Source organism: Bos taurus, chromosome 21 (genome assembly GCF_002263795.3).
Source record: "Bos taurus isolate L1 Dominette 01449 registration number 42190680 breed Hereford chromosome 21, ARS-UCD2.0, whole genome shotgun sequence".
Lineage (NCBI taxonomy): Eukaryota > Metazoa > Chordata > Mammalia > Artiodactyla > Bovidae > Bos > Bos taurus.
Window position 1 is genome coordinate 7578631 of NC_037348.1, and position 27968 is coordinate 7606598.

Below are 27968 nucleotides of genomic sequence, written 5' to 3' on the forward strand. Positions count from 1 at the left end.
TCTATTATGGCATTCTATTATAGCAGCCTGAGCAGACTAAAAGCCCGTGCTGGGTTTTTGAAAAAACAAAATGCAAATTCTGATGTTATTTATTCCTCTGTTTCTCATAGGATAATATCTTGGAATCACAAGAACTAAAACACTTTTTTAATTTAGCCCCCACTCTGGTGAAAGAATGAGTTTGGGAATATTCTCTATCAAACATCTCCCATCTATTACATGTGTTAACTTCAGAACGAAAGGAAGATTCTAGCTATTTATGTTTGGGTTTGTTTTTGTAAAAGGCTACAAACAGGTAAGCATATCTACTCCTTTGTCTCAAACTAGTGCAATTTTTTTCAAGCTCCTAAGAAATGGCCATGATTAGCCACTCCAATTTGCACTTAAGGTTAATAATGAAGCACCTTGGTGTGCTCAGGATTGTTTTCATTTTAGCACTGAAAGTTCCATGTCCCGGGAGAGACCCCTCCATTCAAGGCCAAATGGGATGGCTGGTCACACTGTTGTCAGTAGTTTTGAAGGCTGTCATGATGACATTCTTACCACAAGCTGTCTAGTCTGTATTTCAATATGAACCAGTGGTTTACGCTCTATCTGCCATGCCTTCTCATTCTGTGCTAACAATATCGAGTTCTGAGTCATGTGAGTAATTAAATAACTGAGACTTTTCATATCTATGTTCTCCCCAGTGATTCTGTGCCACCATAAAAAAACATGCACATAAACACATATATCCTTTGATTAGAACTTAAATAAAAACCACAAAACACCTACTGGAAAACATTCATTCTCTTTAGAAACAACATGGGGGTTTTTTCTTAGATTTTTATTTTTACACATTCTTATGATATATCCCTTCAAAGGGAACAGGAACAGGTTAGCAAGATCAGCTTTTTAGATGATTCCATTCTAAATATACATTTTAAACAAACAATATCCAAACAACCAGCGGGGAGGTGAGAAACATCCCATTATCACCGCTCTGTCTACACAATAATAAACGTGAAAGGACTGGCTGTGTCCTCACCCTCTCTCACCATAAAGCTACTATTGTCTCTGGTTTTAAAGGACATGGAACCATGGGGTGACCTGTCACAGGGTCAAGGGCATGCCCTGCTCTGGGCTGTTCCAGAGACTTAGGAACCAACCACAGCTCATGACTCCATGCTGGCAAACACTCTTGGCAGGATACTTCTTGAAGATGTGCACTCCAACATGGAGATACAAATTAAGACCCAAGACACTTATTTTCCAATGGAGGTGGGTCAGGACATTAATAATCTATTCACCTCAGCACTCATTCCCAGGGTCACAAGCTGGGAGAGTGACACTGAGCTCAGCCCACACTTAAGACACACACAACAGACACCCCCCATTACCAGTCTGTCTTGCCATCAGACAACAGGCTGTCACCTTGACCAGTTCTCACCAATAAATAACCTACACAAATACCATTACCAATTACAATCAACATAAAATCAACTCTTTATATTAGAAATGAGGAGTCTTTGTTGGAAAAGCCGTCATCTCCCCTGACAGTTTCTGACAATCACCAGTTCATCTGGCAGACAACAAAAGTTTACACTTGCAATTCAAATCAACTTTCCTTCTATGCCCTGCTTCACGGTGTTTTAAAAATAGATCATCCTGAAAGCTCTACTGTGATGCTCCTCCACTTCCCGATTAGGAAAACACACTCTATAAACTACCTGCTGTAGCCATTCCTGGCAGCTGAGATGTGTTCTGTGGAGGTTGAGGGCCATCCTCTGAAACCCAGAGGGAAGACCCTCAGCTTCCATAACTGCCCCAGTAACCACGTCCCACCTGAGGATGACAAAGCTGGGATCATCATTCCTCAGTGCGCTACAGGCAGTTAGGTCTGTGCTACTGTGTTAGGGGGAGGTACAGTTTAGACATTAAGTGAAAGAAACTAGTTTGGATTAAAATTTTAATACTGTGCTGCTAGAGATACTATTTTTATGTGACGCTACAGCTTTAAAGAAGCAAGCTTTAAAAACAATACCTTTGTGCAAAACACACCAGACAGAGCACACCCATTCTAGTATCTTCAACTCAGTGGTGTATATCTGCAGGGCTATATACTCTGTGGCCTGGGAGGTGAGTAGGGCCTTTGCTTGCTCCAGGGCCCCTCCTGGGTGCCTCCAGGCTGGGTGGCAACAGAAGCACCCAGTTCCTTCCCCAAAACATCTTATTCTGTTTAATGTATCATTTGTTTCCCTGGAAAAATACACCCCAACGGTCATGACTTCTGTCTAAAGTGCAAAAACCTCCCTGAGGTTGGTTGCCATCTTCCATCTCCAACCCTTTGTGCTCAGAAAGGCCTCCACCCCCATCATCGGTGGGTTGGGAGGGGCTTCTTTGGGAGGCACAACCCACCTGGGCTTCCAACTGTACTGTGCATGACCACCCTGCAAGTATGTGCTTCAGCTTCCTATTGTCTTTAGGGTCTACCTCCCACCAGTAAAATTAAATGTTTAGATCCTAAGGGCTAAGGTGCAGAAAAGCTCAAGTACACTCTGGTAGGAGCTGGCTACTCCAGAACTTGTTAAAACCAAAAAGAGTATTTAGACTGCGCACTACTTAATGACCTAGTACCAGGAAAAGCTGGTATTATAAGCCATTCCCAGTAATCCTTCCCCAACCCCCTGCCCCCACCTGGACCCAGTGCAGGGTTCCAGGAGCTTGTGCAAATGTAGCAAGTGTGCTAATCTGATACACTGCAGGAGGCTGGAGCTGTCTTCTCCATAGATAAAATACTATATTTTTAAAAGTTGTGCACATAGAAGGCAATTCATTCAAGTCTTAAAATGAATTTAACTCTAAGGTGAGTAACTTTTTCCTAAGATGAAATCATTTCACTTTTTTTAATCTGCCTATTTCCTATGGTTTCTTTTTTGAAAAGACTTTGTAAATAGACAAATGAATTCATTTTTCCCTTATAATGTTAGTTTACTATTTCATGTTAGCACATGTGAATAAAATTTACTCTTAAATATATTACTTTAATCCCATTGCCATTTAGGTGTCTTACCTAGGCAATTATACTTTCAAACAGATGCCAGGCACTTCTGTGACCAGGTGCAAAAATGGGAGAAATCATCTCTAGGAGTGGAAAGAAAACTCCAGAAAAAGGAACTTTTAAGACTAAAAAGATAAAAGTATTTCTTGTCAAAGTCCCAACTCAATAAAATTCCAATGCCTTTTAAGGCATGAATTAGTTTGAAATCTTTACAGATTATTAAGTAAAAAGACACTGCCTGGAGTACTCGAAGTAAAAAAGGGGGGGGGTTTAATAAAGAGTTCACCTCCCTCCCTTAAAGTAAAGGCCTTTGTGTGTTGGTATGTTACCAAACAAGATGGCATTTAAAATCAAATATCTGTTTATCAAAACCAGTGTCCCTCATTTTCCTCCTCCTGACTGTCTAGATAGAGGAGGGCAACCTTCTTCTCGTCCGAAATCACTGACCTCTGGTCTACCATCCTCTGCAGCTGCACCGTCTTATCAAATTCAGCTTGCTCCTTGCCCCTTTCCCCGGGGGCCTGGTGTCTGTCCCCAGCAGAGCCCTGAAAGCTCACACCGGCTGCCAGGTCATTCCTACTGCTGGCATCTCTCCAAGCACCAGGCTCAGACACACTAGGAGCTTCTGCTTCCGTCCCTGCAGGGAAGAGGACTCTGGCCTCTTGTGTCCAGCGGGAGGTCGCCTCTACGTTACTCACGTCCATCTGAAAGGTAAACGAAGTTTCTTTGGGCCCCAGGGCAACGTGCCTTAGTGTTCTGCCACTGTCTGCAACCTCGCTTACTTCAGGGGAGTCTACCGAACCAGCAAGTGCAAAGGTTTTGGAAATGGGTCCGTGGAAGACAATGTGTTCAGAGGTCTTGGCTTCCGCGGGACCCAGCTGAATATGCCTAAAGGATCTGCTCACACCTGATGTTACTTCATTCCCTGACATGTCTTCTGCACTAGCTTCCTGGGGAGACTCCGAAACGGCCCTTTGGAAGGTGCTCTTTTCAGTCACAAGGATGTTCCGACCCACAGTGTAACTGCTGGTGGCCAGGGTCTCGTCTGCCGAGCCCTCTCTGTGGGTGCTGCTTTCTGAGTCGCTAAATTCTAAGGGCGGGGGAACGATCGGCTCGGTGGCTTGATGCCTCTGAGGCCCGATGGTGACATGCCTGATGGACGTGCCGTCCCCTGACCACGCTTCCATGAGCACAGAAGCTTCCCTGACGCCCAACTCCACTGCGCCTGAGAGGGGGGCTGTGAGCTGGGTCTGCTCAGTGAGCCCCTCCCGGGTGCCTAACTGAAGGTGCTTTACGGAAGTCTGGGTGCCCGCTGACTCTTCTGCTTGAGAAGAGTCACCCGCCTTCCCCACCCCAGAAACGGGGGCCTGAAAAATAACTTCCCTCTGAGCATAAAACTGTTGGGAGCCAAATGGGCTGTGCCTCCCAAATCTGGGAGGCTCTGTGGGTAGCTCTGCAGGGCCAGGTTCTTCTGTGCCCCCAGCCTCGGGACAGGCGGCATCAGGCCCTGGGAATATGACTTCTGTGGACACTGGGCTCTGACGGGCACCCAACGTAATGAGCCTGGCAGACCGGCTGGTTCCCGCCGAGCCCTCTGCCCAACTCGCCTGGCCCTCTGCACTTACCTCCACCGCCTGGGCGGCACGGCCTTCGGCCGAGACCTGCTCAGTCCTCCACATTCCAGGGGATGCTATCTGGACGCGCCCCCCAGACTGGCTGACGTCCTCCAGCACGTGAGCATGGACAAAGCCCGTGGGGCTGGTGACTTCCACGGTGGCCGACACAGGGCCCGGGGGCGAAGCCAGGCCCGCGTCGGCCTCCCCCGCAGAGGAGCTGTATAGCTCCTGGGTGGCCCAGCGCCTGAAGCCGCCGCCGGCCTCCGCCTCCGGGCTGCCTGGGCCTGGGCTGCGCCGCCGCGCCAGGCTGTCTCGCACCACCGACTCCACGGCCTTCTCGATCTCCCCCGCTTCGTCCTTGCTCAGCTCCTCCAGGTCTAACTGGTCGGCGTCCACCGTCTGTGAGAGGTTGACTTCGGCCACTAGGGTCACGGCCCCGCTGCCCGCGCTCTGGACTTTCTTCACGTCAAACGAAACACCCGCAGGCCCGCCCTGGCCCTCTCTGGTGAGGGCAGACAGCTCTTCCTTCATGCGCTCCGGAAGGTTCTCCTCCAGCTGCTCGATCACCTCCACCAGCTGGTGCCTGGGCTCCTTGGAGCCTTCCTTAATGGATGTGTGGAACTCATGGGGTATTTTGATTTCCTTCTCAATGACTATGGGCTTGGCATGAAACTCGCCACTTCTAGTTTGTTCTTTCCAGGGAGCAGATGCCGTGTCCCCCTCCAGAGGCACTTCTGGAACATCCACCGGCTTCACGACCTTCTCTCCCGGAACGTCATCCCTCCGCACTCTTCTCCGAGACCCCGGCACGATCTCATCCTGCCAGGAGTACCTGATGGTGGATTCCTCTTCAATGTGGATCTGCCCATACACGGAGCCTTCTTCTCGCTCGGGGGCCCCAGGGTGTTCGTCCGGAGTCGACACAAAGTAACTCTGCTCTCCCTCCAAGTCACCTGCCTCCGTCACTTCTTCCACATGAGTTACGCTCTCCTGGGGCCGCCTGGCCTCCTGACCTGCGTCCCCTGAGCACGTGACATCTGATTCCCCATAAACTGCCTCCTCTCTCTCCTCAACAAGCCCCCTGGAGCTCGGAGACACGTCATCGATCTCCTCCACTTCGAACGGGGTAGAAAACTCATCTTCCTTCTCGCTGCTGACATAGCTCATGGGCTCTTCGATGATCTCCACGTTGACGACTTTTGCTCGCCCTTCTTTCCCCTTCAGACCGAGACGGATCACGTCTCCGATCAAACGCTCTGCCGATTTTCCTTTCAGCTCCACCTCTTTAGCATCCTTGCTTAACAGGTAGTCCAAGCCGGCTTCGTCCGAAATGTCAATCTCTTCAGTCAGTTTCGACTCCACAACTATCTCAGTCTTTGCTTTTCTGTCACCGGGAACTTCTTTCCTGTCCACATAAGTGACTTTTGTGTCTGGAAAAGACTCAGCGGATGCTTCTGCCTCAGGAGAGTGGGTAAACTGCTTCAGGATACTGGAAACGATGTTCTCAGCTATGGTTTCAGTCATGGAACCGCCTTTCAGAGAGGCTGTGGTGTCGCTGGCGCCCAGCGTAAACCCAGCCTCTCTGGTTTCCACCCCTCTCCCTGTCCCGTCACCAGCATCCTCCTTTAGGGGTGTCTGGAGATCCTGGGGGGCCACCTTTGCTGTGCTGTCCTGGGACGCCTCTAGCCTGATCGGTATCTCTCTCCCCTTCACACTTTCCTCCTTCAGCGACTCCTTCTCTCTGGCCTTTTCCCTCATCTGCTCGCTTTCTCTCTTTCTTGCTTCTTTATCTAACTTTGTCAGTTCTTCCCACCTTAAGTTTCTCTCCTCTGAAGCCTTCTCTTTGGAATCGAACATTTTCTCTTCTCGCTTTGTTTGAATGGTTCCTGGTCTGTTTCTCTCCTGCTCCTTTGTGGCTTTAGCTTCCGTTTTCTTTCCCCAAATGACGGTCCTCTCATTTGACCACGTGCCCTCGGAAGCGGCTGCCGCCTCCTCGGCCCGGCGTTCTTGGTAGGGCTCTGCAGCAGCGGCGGACTCTTTGGCTGAACTAGCGGGTGGAGCCTTTGTTCCTTCGGTTCTTGGCCTCTCAGGGAATGTTTTCAGTTGAGCTTCAGTATTTCTTAAAAGACCGGGGGTTGGAGAGAACGTTCTGAAGTTGGTCTGACCACTGGCAGTTTTCTGGTAAGCGTTCTCCTGCCAGGCAGTGGTGAAGGAAGAGTATCCGGAGCCCAGCACGTCTCTTCTGGCATCGCTCCTGACGGGTGTCTGAGAACGCGGCGCCAGGCTCTGCCGGAAGCTCGCAGGAGGTGCTTTTTGCCGTGGAAACAGATTTCTCTCATTTTCTTTCTGTAATACCGAGGTGGTATATTGATAGGACTTCTCTCTGAATTCTGTAGAAATTGAACAGTACATTAAATTGATAGTCATCATTACCTTTTTTCATCTTAAAAGCATCACCACAGATCAGATCTTATCCCGTCATAATATATACCATTACCACAGAAGGGTCATTATAAATGAGATATGTTGGGTTCCCAAATTACTTTTTCCGGTAGTTTAAAGAATCCCAGGACAATAAAATACAGCTCTACAAATGCTTCCACACAACACTTTTCTCCAATTACTGATCTTAAAATACTCATCCATCTTAAATATATCAAACATGTGATCATAAAGCATGGCACCTTGTGCCAGTGAGGTTAGGGGTGTATTTATGTGGCAGAAATCTCACAGTTTGGAATCCTTCATTTCCACTTTGTTAAGGTAACTTTATTTTACTGATGAGCAGAGAAGAGCTTCATAATTACCAAAGATAAGAGTATATAACTATTAAACATTGAATACCACATTTACTATGCTTTTTTTTTTTTCCTTCACTGATTTCTATGTTGGGTCAACAAATACTGAAGAATTTAACTTTTTTTAAAACTTCCTGATTTCTTCGACTTTTATACTTTTTTGCTTTTTTCAAACATCTCATTTGAAAAGGTGCCAAAGCAGGAAGCCAGCCAGTCATCACTACTACAATCGGTCTTAATGTCATGGTTGTAGGACTGGGAGGCTGTCTGTGGGGCTTCCTGCTTTGCTCTGGCCCATCCACAGAGATGCTACCCTTGGGGATGGCCACACACCCCAGGGTAACTGCTCTAGGGGTGGTCACTGGTGGTAGGAGTGTAGCCTGGCCAGCAGGACCATCTACCCTGAGGGTACCCCCTCATGCCTACCCACACCCATCTGCTGATCTGGATAGAGCCTTCTCATCCTCTGGGTGTCCCCACTGCAGCCAACCAGCTTCCTCTCAAATTCAAAAGCAAACTTGCTGGACATTATCAAAGACCAAATTCCATCCAATCACAGATGACTGGAACCAAAATTATTCTGAACCTGGTGACCTGTCATCCTGTGGAGTATCTAACCTGGGATATTGCTTTTGAAAAATAAAGATGGAGGGTGTTTTTTTTTTTTTTTTTAATCTACCACCTATACAGACTGGCTGTTATAATCACTCTCCTGACAGTGGTAACCAATACATACATGTATGCCCCACGCACCATGATTCTGAACATGACAATACTCACAGAGCTGAACTACAGAGTAGGGTGTACACCCAACACATTGTACCTAATGGACTCTGTCCTCGCTTAAGAAAGCAAGCTCTTAAAGGTTGTACAGGTCCAGGGGAGTTTTCTTTTTCTTAGTTATCCTGCAGCTTCTCTGGGTCTTTCTAACGAACACTAACTCTCTAATAGTCGGTTCTGCAGCCACAGGAAGTTTGGGCTTTGTGCTGCAGCTTTTGGCCTGGACAGAGGTCAACCTCAGGGCACTAGCTGACATTGCTGCTCACATTGCCCTGAGCTGCCCACGGGGACACAGGCTGGTAGAAACAGTATAATCCTTTTACCTCTGCTCGCGACTTCCAGAGCTGAGCCTGCTGGACGAAGGAATACCTCCCTGGGCCTGTGTGAAGGCTGTACGTCTTTGCTCTGTAAAGGGTATTCCCTCCAAAGGGTGTGATGAGCAAATCCATTTCCACCTTCTCACTGGCTCTCCATCAGCCCTCTCCTCCCTCACCAAGTTGGGTAGGAAGAATCCTCAAAACACTAGCTAGATGAAAATGAGTTAATGAAGCCCTTTCCTATACAATCTCATTTGCATATTATTGAAACTGTGTGTGTGTGTGTGTGTGTGTGCGCGCGCGCATGTGCACACACGCATGCGTGTTTAATCACTCAGTCATGTCTGACTTTGTGACCATTTGGACTGTAGCCCATGAGGAGCCTCTGTCCATGAGATTTCCCAGGCAAGAATACTGGAGTGGGTTGCCATTTCCTTCTCCAGGGGATCTTCCCAGCCCAGAGATCAAACCCACGCCTCCCGTGTCTCCTGCATTGCAGGCAGATTCTTTATCCCGAGCCATTGAAACTAAAGTAAATTCCATTTGGTGCTTGAGAGGTACGAATGACAGTTATCTGAAAACTCTTATCTAACCCCAGCTCTTCCAGATAAATGATACTTTACTCTTTATCCATAGAATAAACCTGTGCAGATGGACACCATCTTAATGTTAAATGATAAGCTTCCCTTATATTTACCTTGTGGCATGTTTTCAATGCATTCAACGATCAATATCTCCGGATTACTCTCTCCTTCCAGTAAGGCTCTGTAAAAATTATTTTTAAAAAGCTCATTAGGAAATAGAAGATGAGAAGTACCTCTGTAAGCTGTGGATTGGGTCGATGACACTCTGGCGCAAGGTCACCGGTCTGCAGATGCCACAGGGCGTGCAAGACCATGCCAGACCTGGCTCGGGAGCACCTATCAGCCAAACGAACAAAGGGGCCGGGCCTCCAGAAGGACTGGAGAGCCAAGAACTTCTGGAAAGGCCCTCCAAACCCAGGGCGAGAAGGAGGAGGATACAGAGGGATGTGGACCCAGGAGGGGAGGCCGGGGACCTGGCTTTCCTGGGAAGTGGGGAGGGGCCCATGCCTGGCAGACCACCCGGGGCCACAGAGCCCCAGAACAGTAACACTACCAGTAACACTACTACCCCACCAGGGTCTCCCTGGAGTCAGAGGTCAGGGGTTAACTAGGGGCAGAGGAAGGGCTGACATTTGTCTGTAAATAAGGAAGTCAGGCTGCACGTGCACTTTTCAAACTGCGTTCCATGGGGACATCTTAGAGATGAAAACAATAGAGGAGAGATGGAAGGGGCAGGCAGAAAAGGAGAAAGAGCTTCAGCCGCCGCCTCCACCACAGCCCCCAGGGATCATTTCTAGGCGGCATCCAGTTACCTCCTCTGATAAAAATGGCAAAATGCACTAGACTCGGGGGTTTCTTTGGCCATGTCTAACTCCAAAAGTGTAAAACTATCATAGAGTATTTATTGTTATCCACATCTAGGACTCGAAGCCCTGAAGAGAGAGCAGATGCAGGCCTCAGGGCCTCTGCGCTCCACGGTGGGTGAGCCAGACCCAGGGCCCCGAGACCCTAGGATGCGGGCTGCTACCGGCACAACAGTTGTTCAGTTGCCAGGGCAACGTGTGAGGTCACCAACGTCAGTTCCAAGAAATACACTGCATAGGGCAACGGGCAAGCAGAAGTGGAGCCCACTTGGAAATGCTGACTGACCACTGACAGCCGGGCAGGCAAACACGGGAGGGCCGCCAGCGCGGACTCGGGTCAGGCAGGGCAGTGCCAAGTCCCGTTTCCACGGACTCAAAGGCGGTGATTCCCACACACGCGAGAGCCCCATGGGCGGCTGGAAGAGGGCAGGAGCCCCCACTCCGCAGCCTAAGGAGAAGCAGAGATGAGGGCGAGGAGTTCCAGTCCAGCTGTGCACAGGAGGGTTCGTCCGATGCCCCGGGCCACACTCAGAGCCCCGCGCTCCACACCCGGACAGCCAGGAAACCGGACACCAGCCCGCTAATCCCACACCCTCCCGACCAGGCGTGTTGGGTTCCCCAAACACAAATAGAAAATGCCGAGGTCCCTACAGGATAAAAAGGCACACGCTGAAGGGAAAGTCAGCCTGTGGGGGGTGCACCCAGGATGGCACCAGCAGGAAAGGCAGTGTCCTATAGCCAAGGGGCCACAGAGGGTGCCGAGAAGCCAAGTCCTATTTCAGCTCTTCCCTCCGCCTGCTCGGGAGGAAGCCTCCCGAGTACCACAGGGTGCTCTCACTGGCTGCCCACAGCAGGCAGAAAGGGCCTGCAGGGTGTCCTGGCCAGCAGAGAACAGATGACAGGTGGGCGGGGTGCTCAGGATAAAGACGCCCCTGCAGGAAAAACACCTTCCTTCTCCTTCATAGGGCCATGGCTTTGTTCCTCTTTCAGGGAAAATCCAACTCATCACCAGACTTCTAGAGTGCAGGACCCTAAGTTGGGTACTGCGGTTCCTAGGAGGGGCACCAGACCTCGAGGGGTGATAGGGCCCTAACACTCCCACCCCCAAGGCCTTTGCCAGACCTAAGACGGGCACTCTAAGCAGGCTTCGACCCTGCCGTCTGTCTCACCAAGACCTGGCAATTCCACACTGGGCCGATGGCGCGTATCGTGGCCGACGGTGACCAGACAGGCAGAGACTGGGGCCTGGGCCCTCATCCCTGCAAGCCGCCTGGGCCTCCCTGCGGGGGTAGAGATGGCGCAGTCTCACACACACTGTCGATCGAACCCCGCAGACAGAGCCTCCAGACCACGCTAATGAAAGCACAGCCAACATCATTTGTGATTTCAGTCACAAGGCCCCAACGGGAAAGGAAACCCCCTGAGGACTCAGGCCCGTGGCGACACCCCTCCCGACAGCTGGCCCGACCGGCGGGTGTCACCTTGTCCCCCTGGCTGCCCAGCACGGGCCTCACAAGCGGGGCCGCTGGTGCTGAACCCACGCCTCCGTGAAGCCCCCCAGACACGCGGCGCCCCGCCTCCGTGAACCCCGCCAGACACGCGGCGCCCCGCCTCCCTGAAGCCCCCCAGACACGCGGCGCCCCGCCTCCAGTGAACCCCGCCAGACACGCGGCACCCCGCCTCCCTGAAGCCCCCCAGACACGCGGCGCCCCGCCTCCAGTGCTGCCCACAGAACTACAGCAGAGGCAGACCCAAAACCTCGGGGCGAGGCCACGAAGGGTCGGTCCCCTCAAAAGCTTTCAAAGGAACAGTTTTTAAGGAATAGACTTGTACAGCTTTAAGAAATAGGTCAAGCATTCTCCGGTTATTTTGGGAGCGGAGTTATAAAGCTGCTCAGAGCCACCGTGCTGCTGAGAGATGCCAACCGCCTGAATCATGGGCTATTACTGAGCGTTTCATAAGGCCCTCAGGTTGGCAGCCTCGAGGGGCAGGAAAACAAGCAAACGTGTGCGGGAAAACCAGGTCGGCGGCCTCCTTGAGGCCGCTGAGCCAGGCCCGCGGGTGGAAGCAGCACTGATGCGGGGCCCTGCACTGACAGACCCCCGCGGGGGCTGACCGTGGGCCCCGGCTGGGCGGCCGAACCTGCAGACAGCCCAGGGCACGCACGCTGTTGGCCGCCCTGCGCGCCCACCAGGCAGGGAGAAGAGTCCGGGAGGCAGAAGCTGTTTCCAGAAGCAGCCTTGGGGGGAGCCTGCCCGGTCCTGGTGGAGAGATGGTTCCCCAGGTGCTTCCTGACAAAGCACACGTGGTGGGGGCGGGGGGAGGGGAGCGGCTGGGAGAAGGCTTCCCTGCGCCCCCAGCTCCAAAGAGCCTAGGGGACCGCCTGCCACTCTAGATGGGAACTGGGGACCGGAGGGTAAGGGAGGAGAGGGGGGCGGAAAGTCCTTCTGTAGGACCGGCATCGCCATCGGAGTTGGAAAGGTCTGCCCCTGGCACAGGCGGGTCAAAGACTACAGGCAGGCAGTGGTGCCAGGCGCCTCTGGTCATTGCCTCTGCGATCAGGATGAATGCACACGTGGAAAGTCTGGCAAATCCAGAGACAGGAAAAAAAAAAAAGCGGACGCAAAAAACAAGATTAGGAATAAAGCAGAGAAGAGAAAGCACAGGGCGCGGTGAGCAGAGAAACTTCCAGAATCAGGTTGCCTGGATTCAAACCCTGCCACTTCCTAGTCCTGTGACTCCGGCAAGCTGCTCAACCCTCTGTGGCTCAGTTTCTGCATTTCTGAAACAGGGAGCACTGTCTGTGGTGCTAATTAACAGGGAACAGGTTTATGGTGTTAATTAATAAAGTGACTAGAAAGTTCTCGCAACAATGGCTGTCACAGAATACATGCTCAGTAAAGGTCAGCCATGGTCATTACCCACATCATTTTCTACTGGTCTCAGAAAACTGATTTTTCATTAATGAAAATAATTCAAGAAGGGAAGAGATTCTGGATTACTTAAAGTCATGGTTAACTGAGGGGTAATTCATTTACACAGTGATGTGGGGCTAACGACCAGCTGCATCTGTTGATCCTTGATCCTAATTGTCTATCCTTAAAACTACAAGATTTTATTAACTTCAGATTTTTCACCTAATAGGCAGATAAGTCTCAGCATTACACATTTTTATAAGTTTTCCCAAAGCGGGATTCAACTTTTAAAATAACAAAATGTATTTCTCCAAGAACTTGAGAGTTTTCAAGAAATGTTTTCCTTTGAACAAATACATAAAAAGGTATAGGTGCTCTTAAAAATAATGGAGCAACCAGAAACATCATTAAAATGATAAAATTACCAACATTAGGCGCTATCTGTATTGGATATTCTCAGTTAAAACCCACCGCGTCTGCCCACTGCGATCAGATAAAGGGGGTTCTGTATGTACATCCTCCCCCAACACAGACACATCAACACAAAGACCCTAAAGGACTTTGCCATGAAGTCCCCAGACAGGAAATCTTTGCACTATACTTCAGTATCTGGCCAGGCAAGACTAGCTTTTGTGTTTGAGAAATCCTTTGGCCCTGCTCTCCATTTTTCCAGGGGAAACTTAGAACTGTTATACTCTCCACTCCCAAAACATAAAAAACAAAGCCTCTTTGTAAATTCTAATGGAGATTTCATCATCTGTACCCCAGATCAGAAATCCAAGAGGGGCCCCTGCTTACCCTCAGTTTTGTCCTTTCTGGACTCAGCTTACTCTGGGTAGTTCTGCATTTTTTGTTTCAATTTTGACTATGTTCGCCACCCCCCCCACACACAAACACAACATGTTTTCTTACAGCCTACTCCTAATGATGGGGTTCTGTCCTCTTTTGGTGCAGGGGGTGGGGAGGGGGGATTCTCTATTTTTCAACTGTGTTTCTACAAATTCTCAATCTGTAGCTTGTAGGCCTGATCTTTATGTCAGCAGCAAGGGGCTCAGGACATGGTGGGTTCTGAATACCGCCGTATTCCTATCCCCCCTTCCCTACCCTTCAAGGCCCAACTCAAATCCCACAAACCTTGAAAAGCTCTCAGGCTACCTTGGCCTGAAGCTCACCATTCCCTCTCTGAACCATTGGTACCAGATCCTATCACCAGCGGGAACCCGTGTGGAGTATTTTCTTGGAACGTGCGTTCTATTATTTTAACATCTTCTTTGACTTTTCACCGAAGCACACGCCTCCCTCTTCCCGTGACACCCCCTCACCTCCCCCTCTTCTGCGTATGATGTTCAAACCTCTGCCATCCTCCAAGACCCAGATCAACATCACCTCCCTCGAGAAACCTCCCTGATTCTCACAACTCCCTTCTGACTCCAGAAGCCCTGCACCTGGGGACGCGTCTTATGTCCCACGGTGTAGGTAGGAGGCTACCTCTGTCCACGTGGCCTTATCCTCAGCACCCGGCCGCACCCTTATGACCCCCACTGAGCAGGCATCATACCCTGCATGTGGACTGTCTCCAGAGCAGCCTGAGTGCACAGCCCCAGCTCACAGAACACAGCTTCACGGGCAAGGTTCTTACCCACCCATCACACGTGCTCCTCCATGGACAGCCCCTAAAACCAAGCTGCCCAAATGCTTGGCCTTGCTACAGACACGTTAGCTTAGTCCTCAGGTCCTTGCTTTGGCTGCCCCCTCGGCCCGAAAGGCCCTTTCCTCATGGTCTCTTCCTGGCTGCCCTCCCTGCAAGACTCAGAACTGCCTCTTCCAGGAAGCCCGCTCTGCATGCTCCACGAGCCCCTCGCTAGGTCTGCCCGTTCTTTGTCCTGTCCTCCAGCCTGCTGGGTGACAGGCTCAGAGCTTTCTGGATGCCCCGGGGGGCTCTGCAGACAGCGATGTGGGCACAGGTCACCTGGGATCCTGTGATGGAACTTTGATCAGGGCGGGCGCAGGACGTCCCAGAAGCCTGAGGTGCCGAGTGACATCAACTCTGTGGGGCTGCAGGCCTGTGTGAGCAGGGCCCCGGAACAGCGCTTCTCTGCCCTGGGTGCACCTGGCAACCACCCCTGCAGCTGAAGCACGACCACGCTCGGGCCCACCTGGTGCCAGGTAACGGGAACATCGAGGACTGGGCCCAGGAGCCGCCGCTTCATCAGCTTCTCTGGGTGACGCCCTCATGCAGATGCAGCCGAGAACCAAGCCCTTGCCTGTTTCTGAGCATCTCCCCACTGTCACTCAGCCCCTCGTAAACAAACATTCCCCCTTCAGGAAAACCTCGAGTGATGGTAGACAAGCATCTCCAGGCAGACCGGCACCAGGCAGACGAGAGCGAGCGCAGCCGTGCCCACCTGCCTCCTCCGCACCCCCTTCTCCCGGCAGCCTCAGCCTGGCCTGGGGCTCCTGCCCACCATCACCAGCCACATGGGGCAAAGGGCTTGTTCTTGGTCCACCTACCAAGCCAGGCTCTCCCTGGACACTGACCGACCAACTTGGCTTTGGTGAAATCCTCCAGCCTTGGACTCTGAGGTTTACTTTGTTTTAATTTTAATATTTTATTAAATTACATATTTGTGTGTTAGCCACTCAGTCACGTCCGACTCTTTGCGACCCCATGGACTATTGGACTGTAGCCCGCGAGGCTCCTCTGTCCCTGGGACTCTCCAGGCAAGAATCCTGGAGTGAGTTGCCATTTCCTCCTCCAGAGGGTCTTCCCAACCCAGGGATCAAACCCAGGTCAGGTTTCAGGCAGATTCTTTTATCACTGAACCACCAGGAAGGCTATAAACTATAAGTTTATATATATTAATTATGCATTACACCATTCTGTTATTATCGTTTCTTCTTCACGGTGAAGGTTACTGGAAAGGGTCGGACACCTGGGTTTGGAAGGGTTCACAGCACTTGAGAGCTGGCCTCCACACAGCGCAGAGTCAGCTGCGCTGGGCTGCACTTCCAGCTTCCCGGAGACCAGCCCGCCCCTCCCGTGGGAAGCGTGTGGAGGGGTGACAGCTGACGAGCGAGGGGGAGCAACGCTGGCTGCAGCAGTCGCCCACCTCAGCCCCCTGGGGCGGTGAGCAGCCAGGCGGCGCGGGCCCCTGCACCATGGTCCCTGTCGCCCTCCGGGAGGCAGTGGAGGGAAGGTCAACCTCCCAGGGACGGTGAGTCAAGGTTCATAAAGACCAAATGGGCGCTTGTGAAGAGGAGTTTTCAGACCTGAGCTCAGAATTTGGGCAGGAGCACAAAGCACTGAGAGAATCACATGAGACACAAGGATTTATCTTCAGGACACTTAGCAGTGATGGGAAATGCCAGGCTCTGGGCTGCTACAAAGGAGCGGGTCAGATTCAGCTGCCTGCATGCCCTCCAGGTCTGCAGGTGGCTCCGGTCTCAGTGCTGAGCCCTGGGGGCTGGCGGCAGTTCTAACCACAGGGCCGGGCTCCCCATCCCCACCAAGCTCACCTGGCCTTCAGAAAGGCACAGTGACTTAAGTCACCCACTTCCTGGGAAGGATGGATGCCTCCTACACTCCTAGGAGTTGGCCACGTTAGTCCCTAATGGGTGAGAAAAACAGATGCCCAGCCACAGACAGGAGTGAACTCTGTCCCTGCGGATATGAGCGAAAAAAGTTCAACCACCACCAAGAGAAAAGCTAAAAACACACTAAGCCTTGAGGAAAGCTGAGCTGGGAGGGTTGTGAACACCTCCCAGGAAGGGGAGGCCCTGACCTCTCAGGCAAGAGGCCCGCCTGTACGCGCTGACTTCCCACAACAGGGAAGTGGGGATAGGACGCAAAACCCCGGAAAGATGAGGCGTAAAGTCAGAGTCTCTGGACTCCAACCCAGAAGACTTGTACAGGAAGGAAACAGGAAGATCCAATACACTCTGTAGAGAAAAGACTCCCTCAAAACCAGGCCTCGCCTAACACGGCACAGGTGTGGGTTTTCTAGGCAGCCCGGCGTCTGCCCTGGAAGGCTGGGCCTCCCGCCCCATCTCAGCCCGTGGGACTCGGAGAAGCCGACCCCTGCGAGCACTCTGTTCCCTGGGCTAAGGGCAGGCACGGGGCCCAGCAGAGCCAGAGGGGCCCCGGGAGTCCTGCTGGGAAAGGAGCCCCTCCTCTGCCCAAGCGTCTGGGGGCTACAGGGACGAGAGCCTGCAGCCGCTGGGGGCCCTCCTGCCACGGCGGGGCAGAGCAAGGCAGGGGCCAGAGACACAGGGCCAGACCGCCAGCAGCGCCACCCGGGCACCGAACCCACCATGCCGAGCGGACAGCTTTATCAGTTCTGTGAGGAACAAGAGCCTCCTTTGACTTGAGCCAGTCTGAGAAGGGCTTCTGTCACTGGCAAGTGACAAAAATCCTAATTAATGCTTCCTTCCCCCAAACAAAGCCCAACAATTTTGATGTTTTCCTTCTTAGTAAAGTTTAGCTTATCTCATTCAGCATGTGTTTGAACAGCCTGCCGATCTGATTTTGCCGTCGCTCATCCCATGAGGTTTCCGGGGAGAACGTGGGGAGATGGACCTTGACAAGCACAGACCAGCAAGTGTTGCCTCTGCCTTCCCCGGTGCCCTGACCCCCCACCAGCTTGGCCCCGGAACCATCCCTCAATCCAGGTGGAGGGTCCATGCCCCTGGGCAGGCCTGGCCTCTTAGTGGCCCCTGTGGGTCCAGCCCAGGGCCTGCCCGACAGCCTGCTCCCTCTTCACTGATGGTAACATGAGCCCTGGCCAAAGGCTGGTTGAGGCAGGTCTTCCAGAGAGTGAAGAATCAGTGAGGCTGGCCCCAGGCTCCAATGTGGATGCCCAGCTTACACTTGTAGGAAAGAAAGCTGCTTTTAGATGCACATCAAAGCAACCAGGTCGCTCTGATGTTCAGAGTGAGGGTAAGATCAGGAGACCCCACCGACAGCCCCCAGGGCATGCTGATCTGGGCTGGGCTCCATCACGGCTGCGTGCCCCAGCCTAGGAAGGGGTTGGGGGTGGGCTTCAGTCCCCTCCTCCCTGCTCCAGGTCTAACTTGCCCATCTGCTGACGATGATGGCACTGACGACCAGGCCTCCTGGGATCAGCCACAGCCAAGGCTCCAAAGCTCACCCACACCCACTATTGATTCATGCTCACAGCAACCAGGAGTGAGGGGGCATCGAGTCCACTTTACACGGCTTGGTGGGTACGGCACAGGCCCCGCACCAGCCTGGATGCCTGCTTCTAGACCCTTCCCTCACGTGCAAAAGGGGTGCATGGTGTCCACCACCTGAAGGGTGACACAGGCAGTGAGCAGCCTCAAAGGACTTAGCACTGCGTCGGGCAGGCAGTAAGGGCTCAGTAACCAGTCATCTCACAAGTGGGGAGCCTGGGTCCCTAAAAGCCCTTCCGCTGTAAGCATCTGCGAGCTGGGCCCTCCGGTCCAGTTCTCATTGCTTAGGAAAGCTGCAAGCGGTGGGAGGTGCGACCTCGGCCAGAGATGGCTCATCCCTGGGGGCAGGAGGTGGGCGCTCAGGGCAAGCACCACTTTGCGACCCACAGGTCACGCCAGGGACACAGGGCCATGGCCTCCGCCCCTCTGAGGGCTCCGTGACTGGTTCATCTGGGTCGACTGATTTCAAGTCAACATCTTCATAAACAAAGCCAGGCACCTGGAGCTCCCTGCTGATCTTTAGGCAGAGATGAGTTTCTTGAAGGATGAACCCCTGGAGACAGAGTCAGAGCCCCGGGGTTTGAAACAACAGCACGACAACTGGCAGATCGACTCAGACTTTCTGGGTCCGAGTCCTGGTCCTCTCGTTTCTGGGTCTGTAACTAACATGGTACCTAACCCCTAGGATCCAGGGAGCTGGCGTGTGTACAGCTCTTCACTGGTTCCCTAGACACGCAAAGGGCAGGCAAGGGGGCAAAAGTCAGCTACTCCCAGCACCAGGGGGTGCCCGCTCTGTGATCTGAGTGGGACCCTGCCCCCCTCCCCACTCTGGCCCTGGACACCTGGCTTGGCAACCCTGGGGGCTGCTCCCCGCTGTGACAAAGCCATCGCCTCTGCACGGAGCCTGCAGGGGCTGTAAAGTGCTCAGTGCAGCGCCCTTACCTGTAGGTTGCCACCTCCAGGCTGAGGCCAGTCTTCACCTGCACGAGATCCTGGTAGTCCCGCAGCCGGTCGGCCATGGCCAAGGTGAGCGCTGCCTTCTCATCCTCCAGGTAGGCGATCTCTCTCTAAAGAGAACAGAAGTTTTGGGGATCAGGGGGCTGGAGCTCTGCGGCGTCCAACACAGAAAGAGATGAAAAATTTCCAGATTTATTAAAAACACAGTCATTGCAAGGATAATTTTTAAATACTGTATTTCTCCCACCTGGAAAATTTTTGTGTTTTTTTTTTTTAATCACTTAAGGAATATGTGATTAGCACACACAATTTTCTGTTCACACTTCCTAATAATAATGAAAGCTTGTAAAGCATTTCTACACCTTAAACATCAGTCAGCATAAGTAAGTAAACACACTGACACTGGCGAAGTAAGATGCTATTCAAAATAAGCCAAGACTAGAAAGCAAGGATTTTACTATATTTAAAACAGAAGTCACTCAGATCTGAAACAGAATTTCCCCCACACTCACAATTTCCCCAGTTGTATAAGCTGATACAGACTTCTTTGCTTCACCTAGACAAGCTACTTTAAAATCATCTGGGAGAAAAGTTACATTAATGAGACAAGAAAACATTCAGGGCATAAATGTCAAAAGTCAGACCTGGATATAAACCTTTTTGACTGTTCTCATAGCACAGTTCTCATATAGTTAATAAGAGCTCCCGGGCACGTGTTCACATTGTTCCCACAGCAGTTCCGCTCCCTCAGGGTTAACTGCATCTGTCCATGTCCCGCCGGCTGGGAGACACCGCAGGGCGCTGCCTGCTGCCTCCTACACGCCCCACTCCCCTGCCTCCCCCCATCCCCACCCCCGTCTCTAGAAAAATGTCCTTTACATACGAGTCATACAACACACAACTGGTGAACCGGATTTAAAATGAAATGACCAAGAGAATATTACCTTCCTCAAAATGTATCAGTTTAAATCGACAATATATTTTAATAAACACAATGGTTTCATTTATACCATTTCCCAATTCTGCACTACTCTGCATTCACAGTTTTACATAGCATTTTATAGTTATGCTGGGGAATAATTAGCTGAACAAATACTTAGAACTTTGAGTAAGTCCACATACTTTAACTTCTGGTTTGCAATTATTTCTGTATACAATTAACTAAAAAGCTTACATTCTTAGACAATTGTCTTTGTGGAATTTGAAAACTGTAAGACTATTGGGAGAAGGAAATCTATTTTCATTTATCACATAATCCCTCCATCAAAGGCACCTGGCAACAGGCTGACCGTCCAAAATCAATAGTGTCTACGAAACTAAGGAGTGAATGCAACTAAGGTCTCACACTGGATTTACCACCTAAAAAGAAGCATGATCAGCATGTAAATAATGCTGCTTCTCACAGCAGTTCTATACATCTAAACTAATAATTGCTGTTATGTTCTTTTTGTCTACATAAAGTATTTTAAAAACAAAAACTGAAGCTACTTCGCTTTGAAAGCGAAGAAGTAATTTTAAAGCAAAGCAGTAAATTTAAGAAGTGCTAGGTAGTATCTGAGGGTGGATAAGTGTAAACACCCTCCAAAACGGGCATTATAAAGAGGTTCATCAAAGCAGACCATTGGCCAGTCTTCAGTGACAGCTACCAGAATTTGGTCACGCATGACATTCACATATTCTGTAGTTAAGTCTCAGTGTTAAAACCCCATGTTCCCCCATTTTACAGGAAGTATAAACTCAGGTACAAGGTTACAGTATGAAATGTTTTGTAAACATATGAATCCTTCCTACTAGAGAAAATTCTACCTAAATATTAGAATTTGATGACACATAGTAATGTCTTTGCTGCTGCTGCTGCTGCTGCTGCTGCTAAGTCGCTTCAGTCGTGTCCGACTCTGTACGACCCCATAGATGGCAGCCCACCAGGCTCCCCTGTCCCTGGGATTCTCCAGGCAAGAACACTGGAGTGGGTTGCCATTTCCTTCTCCAATACATGAAAGTGAAAAATGAAAGTGAAGTCGCTCAGTCGTGTCTGACTCTAGCGACCCCATGGACTGCAGCCTACCAGGCTCCTCCGCCCATGGGATTTTCCAGGCAAAGTACTGGAGTGGGGTGCCATTGCCTTCTCCGATGTCTTTGCAGAGAAGTTCATATTGCTAAAATGCTTAGGAAAAGAACCAGACATATTCAGTCCTCTAACCACAAACCTCCTAGCAAGTTAAGATCTCCCAGCCATGCCAAGGAGGTAGCGTGAAGATTTTTCTCCCTCCCAGGGGCCCAGAACAGGTCTGTACCCCACAAAATAGAAGAAAAATCAAACTGCGTTTAAGTTACAATAAGAGCAGTTCCAACCACATCCCCATGTGAGTCAAGTCTTCCTAAACTGTCAAAGGAAAACTCATTGACTTTTGGAAGCAGGAACATAAGAATTACTGGCTCCCAGCAGTCTCCACAGGAATTGTAACCCATCCTGCTGGTTGAATAAAGCGTCAGACTTGGCCTCCAGTTCTCCCGAAGTTTTCAGACCCTGGGCCAGGCCAAGGCACTTGAGCCTGACACACAGCAGCGAATTCTAACCCAGGCAGGGCAGTTTTGCCGAGTGACACAAGAGCTGGGAAAAAGGTCACCTTTTCAGTTGCTATTTTAGAGCACTTCTGGGTGCCTCACAACAGACGATGAAATGCAAGCTACACAAGGGAAAGCATGCTGCGCTCAGCGTCCAGAGAATTCCTTCTCTTCACCCAACGTGTGCGGCTCCTAGCTAAGCACATCACCCAGACACAAGAGGAAGAGCGTGCAAAAGTCACCTTGAATGCCGGAGCTCGAGGGAATTTAATACCATGATAACCTCATTTAGATGCAAAAACTAAGTGTTAATAACAATGCATTGACTGGATGCTAAGTATTTACAGCTCTGACCCAGGCCACATTCTGAACTCCAGGCTCATCATTTTATAAGAGCAGGTGGCTATCTCGGAGGCATTTCAAACCCAACTCTGCTCTCCCACCCAAGCCCGCCTTCCTGCACCAACCCCGTTCCTCCAGCTCCTCTGGCCCCAAGCCCTGGAGAGGACCTGATTTCTCCCTCTCTCCCACCATATCCAATCCATCTGCAAAGCCTTGGGCTTCAACTTCAGGGTGAAGTCTGACCTCTGCCCTTCGCTGCTGCCCATGGCCCAGTCCTCCAGAACCTCCTGTCTTGATGGCAAGGTCTCTGAAAGAGATCACCCTGCTCCCACCTGTGTGGTTGGAACTGCACTTAACTTACAGTCTGATTTTCCTCCTCTTATTTTGCGGGATGCAGAACTGTTCTGGGAGGGAGAGAATTTTTGTGTTACCTCTTTGGCATGGCTCGGAGATCTTGACCTGCTTAGCAGATTTGCAGTTAGAGCACTGAATGTGTCTGATATTTTTTTTCTAAGCATTTTAACAATAATTAAATTTCTCTGCTACAGTCCATGGGATCACAAAGAGTTGGACACGACCGATGCAACTTAGCACACACAAACTTCTTTGCTAAGAAGTCATGTGCAACACAGCAGCCAAGGAGACTTCCTGAAGACACAGGTCACCACTCCTCTCTGCACAGAGCCCTCCAGCGGCTTCCCACACGCTCAGAGCAGAAGCTCAGGGCCTGTGGTGGCCCCCTTCTCCTCCCCCACATGCCCTGGTCACACCCGCCCCTGAACACCACACTGCTTCCACCTCCAGACCTGTGAGGTCAAGGACTTGTCTGTTGGGTCTGTTGTGTTCCCTGCTGTACCCCCGGGCCTTTAGAGGCCAGCTTGGCACACGACGTGCTCAATGTGGGCTAGTTTTATCACCCCTAGCTCACAGATGGGGAAACGGAGTCCCAAACATGGCAGAGCCAGAAATGAGACCCAAGCGGGGCAGCTAAACTGACTCCATTACAATCAAAAGAAAGTTCTGTCATTCACACCTCGGTGGTTGTGTAAGCTGTCCAGGGCCAGCCTCGAGGCTAAAAGCACACTTTCACAAGCCAAAATCTCTGTGTTTGTGGGTAAGGCTGGTGTAAATCACAAACGTCTTCCAGTTTTTGCCTGAAGTCCCTTCCTGCAGACTGGGAGGCAGGGTTCAAGTCATCTGTGCTCAGTCGCGACCAACTCTTTGTGGCCCCATGAACTGTAGCCCGCCAGGCTCCCCTGTCCATGGAATTTTCCAGGCAAGAATACTGGAGTGGGTTGCCATTTCCTTCTCTAGGGGATGTTCTCAACCCAGGGACCAAACCCACATATCTTACATTTCCTGCATTGGCAGGCGGATTCTTTACCACCACACCATCTGGGAAACTTCAAGAAATCTGAACCATACAAAAATGCTGGGGACTTGGATGTCCGTTCATCAAACTTCTCTGGCAAATCTGAGGCAAGGGGCCTACCAGACAGGCCTAAGGCATGTAGGCCATCTGGGAAGGCCCACTTTTCCCAGAGAGGCCTGGTGAGCAGCTTTCCCCCTCAAGCTGCAGACGCAGCCCAGAGCCTGGATACTGTGTAAGGGTTCCTGCCTCCAAATAGGGGTTTCCATTAAACCATACGGGAAACAGAAGAAAATAAATGAATGACTTAACTCTAAAACTATTCTGACAGCAGCCAGCTGGAAGGGTCTGAAAGCATTTTAGAATTTTAGATTAACGGGCACCTCTGTGCTAGTCCTTAGGAAGAACAGGGATCATCACTGTCTGAAAGCAAAATGAACACTGATTTAAAGTCCATTTTAACAGAACAGACAGAAGAGAGGGAATAAACTAACTGGGTTTACTAACTGGGTGATCTATGGGCCTCAGTTTCATCATCTGCAAGGTGGGGCAAATACTGGTACCCACTTCCTAAGACTGGCATGAGGACTGAGAGTGAATACCCATGTGATGGGCTTCGTACCTGTAGTACCCGGCTTCAGTTCAGTTCAGTCGCTCAGTCATGTCCGACTCTTTGCGACCCCATGAATTGCAGCACGCCAGGCCTCCCTGTCCATCACCAACTTCCAGAGTTCACCCAAACCCACGTCCATCGAGTTGGTGATGCCATCCAGCCATCTCATCCTCTGGCGTCCCCTTCTCCTCCTGCCCCCAATCCCTCCCAGCATCAGAGACTTTTCCTATTAGTCAACTCTTCGCATGAGGTAGCCAAAGTACTGGAGTTTCAGCTTTAGCATCATTCAGCTAATTCTTAGTAATGAAACTTTTATTACAGTAAATTAGTTAAATCAGGTCTTATATTTTCAGTCTCCCCAGGGTAGCTTCTTTAGAATTTGAAAACATCAGGAGCTTGGGGTTAAATCATCAATACTCACTCTTAAACAAAATTTCTAGCATTTCTACACTCCTTAAAAATAAAACACTAATGCTTGGTGTTGAGAGTCTTTTGGAATGCAACTTGAAATATGGTTGCTTTAAGCTAACTGATGAAAGATTCAGGGTATGGATGAGGAAATACACGGTACGATAAAGCCTGCAAGTCCTTATCAACATTTTCCTTCATCTTTATTTACTTTTAGTGGAATGAAGCAAATTCCAGTAAGAGAGGTACTACTGGACAGGAGGGTGGGGTCCTGGTTCTGGGTCAGGTGTGACCCCAGGGAAGGGCCCTGGAGTCCCAGTGTCAAAGAAGGTAATCTGAACTGCATGTCAAGTGCCCACCTCTACTGGAATCAGAGGAACTCTGCTTCTGTTTCATATCTGGGGGCAAACTTAAAGAGTTAACAGGGAGCAAAAGGGTTCTGCTGCTAAAAGGAACACTGAAACCAGAGCTTCCAGGCCCAAAATGAGCCCAGTGGGCTATGACTGCCAATGAACGGTGAGGACTGAGCCCACCGAACACGCCTCAAAGAAGGCTTTTCCAAAGCTGCTTGCACAGCAGGGACCCTTGACGTGTAGCAGGGGTTCCCTACAAAGGGGTTCAGTAGGCAGGGAGCTTGGCAGACACTTCCCTTTGGTTAAAAGCTCTGTGAAAGCCTATGTTAAAGATACTTTCTAGCTTTCACTCAACACAGAACATAGGGCCCTCTGGAACTGGTGTCCCTGGCCACCGTCACTGGAAAGGGAAGCGCTGTAGTGCAGAGTAAGTTCTGGAAACCAGCACACATTTTGCTAGTGCCTCCTCACCCTAGCTACAACCCTGGCAGGAGGCTTTTGCAAATCATGAGGCAAAGGCCTAAAAACCCACAATTCAAAAGACTAAGTTCCAAACAACTGGGTACTGTTTCACTTCATGATTTGCCATCCAGACTCCAGCTCTTTGACAAGGGAAGCCCCAGGGCAGTGCTAAGGACCAGGGGCAATCAACAGATACCTGCTGATTAATTGTACCTATGACGTCACCACAGGCCCCTATGCCACAACTGCTTCCTTTACTTCCGTTTTTAAAAAGGTACAAAATCACTCCAACACAAATTGTTAACTTGAAGCTATAAACAGTTTCCTTTCAGATACTTCTGAATTTGTGTGGATGACACACAAATTGTGTGGATGTGGTCTTAAACTGTCATCCTAAGAACTAATGACAGTTAGTAGGATTGGGAGGAGAAGGCAATGGCACCCCACTCCAGTACTCTTGCCTGGAAAATACCATGGACGGAGGAGCCTGGTAGGCTGCAGTCCATGGGGTCCCTAAGAGTCAGACGCGGCCGAGCGACTTCACTTTCACTTTTCACTTTCATGCATTGGAGAAGGAAATGGCAACCCACTCCAGTGTTCTTGCCTGGAGAATCCCAGGGACGGGGAGCCTGGTGGGCTGCCGCCTATGGGGTCACAAAGTCGGACACGACTGAAGTGACTTAGCATAGCATAGTAGGATTGGGGAATATTTTCAATTCTAACGCAGTCTGGGGAGAACCGGGGCTAACCGCAGGACTGGGCTGGGTGTACAGGTTATAAGCCAGCCACAGGTGTCACCTGTCAGTGTGAGAAGCCTGAGCTTCGCTTCTGTGGATGAGAAACTGTTTATAGTACCTGCACTTGTAATAACATCCTGCCAGAGACCTGCCTTAACCCAGCTTCTACCCAGAGATCTGGCATCAGCGTGTACTGTGAGGAAAACATCTCCGATCAAGTTCTTCTCTGCATTAAGATCGCTGCCCCTCCCAAAAACAAAAAAGGCGGTGGCGGGCCAGGGAGCCCCGACCAGCTGCTTCCCACAGGGAAACCATTCTGGCAAAATAAAAACCCAATTTGGAAGACAATTTATGTTTTCACCAGAGGCGTCCTAGTGGGCAACGGTGCTGCCACTTTGAAGGACTCACGATAAGGGCTTGGCATTGCCTAGAAACCTCGCAACGCTGGGGCCTGTCTGAGGAGGAAGGAACTGTTACCTCTGGAAGTCACTTCGAGGGGCTTCCTGGTCGACTTTAAAGTGAATTTAGTCGGAGAAGGCAATGGCACCCCACTCCAGTACTCTTGCCTGGAAAGTCCCATGGGCGGAGGAGCCTGGTAGGCTGCAGTCCATGGGGTCGCTAAGACTCCGACATGACCGAGCGACTTCACTTTCACTTTTCACTTTCCTGCATTGGAGAAGGAAATGGCAACCCACTCCAGTGTTCTTGCCTGGAGAATCCCAGGGACGGGGGAGCCTGGTGGGCTGCCGTCTATTGGATCGCACAGAGTCGGACACGACTGAAGTGACTTAGCAGCAATAGCAGTCCTTGAAGTACAGGAAATAGCAAAGAGAACCTGGAGCCTAGGGAGTCATGAGCCAGGATGCACCCAGGCCAGCCGAGGCTACAGAAACTGACAAGCGGAGCAGGACCCCGCCCCTGGGCACGAAGAGCCATGGCACCGCACTCTACATCCAGCGGGTGATCTTGAGGCCGCGCCGCGGAGTCGGGCGGTCCCTTCGGCGCCGGGGTCCCCAGGGGCACCCCCTGGGCCGGGCCCGCCCGGCGGGGACGCCGCGCCCGGCCTGAATGCGGCGCTGTCCGGGGACCCCCCACCCGCCGGGCGCCCGGGGCCGGGGCGGGGGCATTCCGGCTCACCGACCTGCCGCTCCTCGGCCTGCAGCTCGGACGCCTCGCGCACCCGCAGCAGCTCCTCCTCCAGCAGCGCCCGCAGCTGCTCCAGCTCGAGCACCTCGCGCCTCAGCGCCTCCGCCTCCTGCGCGCACAGCCGCGTCTCCTCCTCGGCCTCGCGCCGGCTCTCCCTGCCGCGCCGCAGCGCCTCCTCCAGCTCGCGCACCTCGTCTTCGTACCGCTGCACGGTCTCCCGCCAGGCCTCCGTCACCAGCAGCGCGCAGTCTTCGTGCAGCTCCCGCAGGCGCAGCGGGGGCGCGGCAGGGCCGGCGACGCGGCCGCGGTAGCGCAGGGTCAGGCCGGCGGCGCGCGCGCGAAGCTCCCGCACATCGCGCTCGCGGGCCGCGTCCAGGCCGCGGCGTTCTGCCTGCAGGCGGCCCAGCAGCGCCTCGAGGGCGGCGCGCGCGGCCAGCTCCTCCTGCAGCTCGCGGCGCTGCGAGTCGAGCTCGGCGTCCAGGCGGCCGCGGGCGGCGCGCGTCTCCTCGCCCAGCAGCTGCAGCTCCCGCAGCTCGCGCCGCAGGGCGTCCCGCTCGCCCTGCGCCAGAGCCGTGGCCCAGCTCAGTTCGTCCAGCTGCCGCCGCAGGCCGCGCGCCTCCTCCGTGCACCGGGCCTCCGCCTCGGCCCACAACCCCTCTTGGCCGCGCCGGCTGCGCAGCTCCTCCTCCAGGAGCAGGTTCTCGCGCTCCAGCTCCCGCACCCGGCACACGTAGTCATACAGCCGGGCGTTGAGCTCCTGCAGCTCGGCCTTCTCAGGACCCGTGTGAAGCCGCCAGGACAGCATCTTGCTGGGGTGCGGGGCTCCTCCGGCCGCCTGCTTCCCTCCGAACCCGGTCTTGTCCCCTCCGCCGCGCCGCCCCGGCCCCGTCGCCGCTCCGGAGGCCCGCAGACT

The 27968-nt window shown here is 51.9% G+C and overlaps 1 protein-coding gene across 2 annotated transcripts; it reads right to left on the minus strand.

The window, feature by feature from the left end:
- Positions 1-807: 807 nt before the first annotated feature.
- Positions 808-27968, minus strand: SYNM (synemin). Of its 2 annotated transcripts, XM_005221729.5 has the most exons (5): positions 27051-27968; positions 19046-19170; positions 9249-9316; positions 4666-7046; positions 808-3744 (listed from the first exon to the last, which is right to left on the minus strand). In XM_005221729.5, the coding sequence occupies exons 1-5, from the start codon at positions 27858-27860 to the stop codon at positions 3406-3408; spliced, it is 3723 nt and encodes a 1240-aa protein (XP_005221786.1). In that variant the 5' UTR covers positions 27861-27968; the 3' UTR covers positions 808-3405. The 2 variants fall into 2 exon arrangements, with proteins under 2 accessions (XP_005221786.1, NP_001178382.1); NM_001191453.2 differs by having other exon boundaries at positions 2919-7046; positions 27051-27860.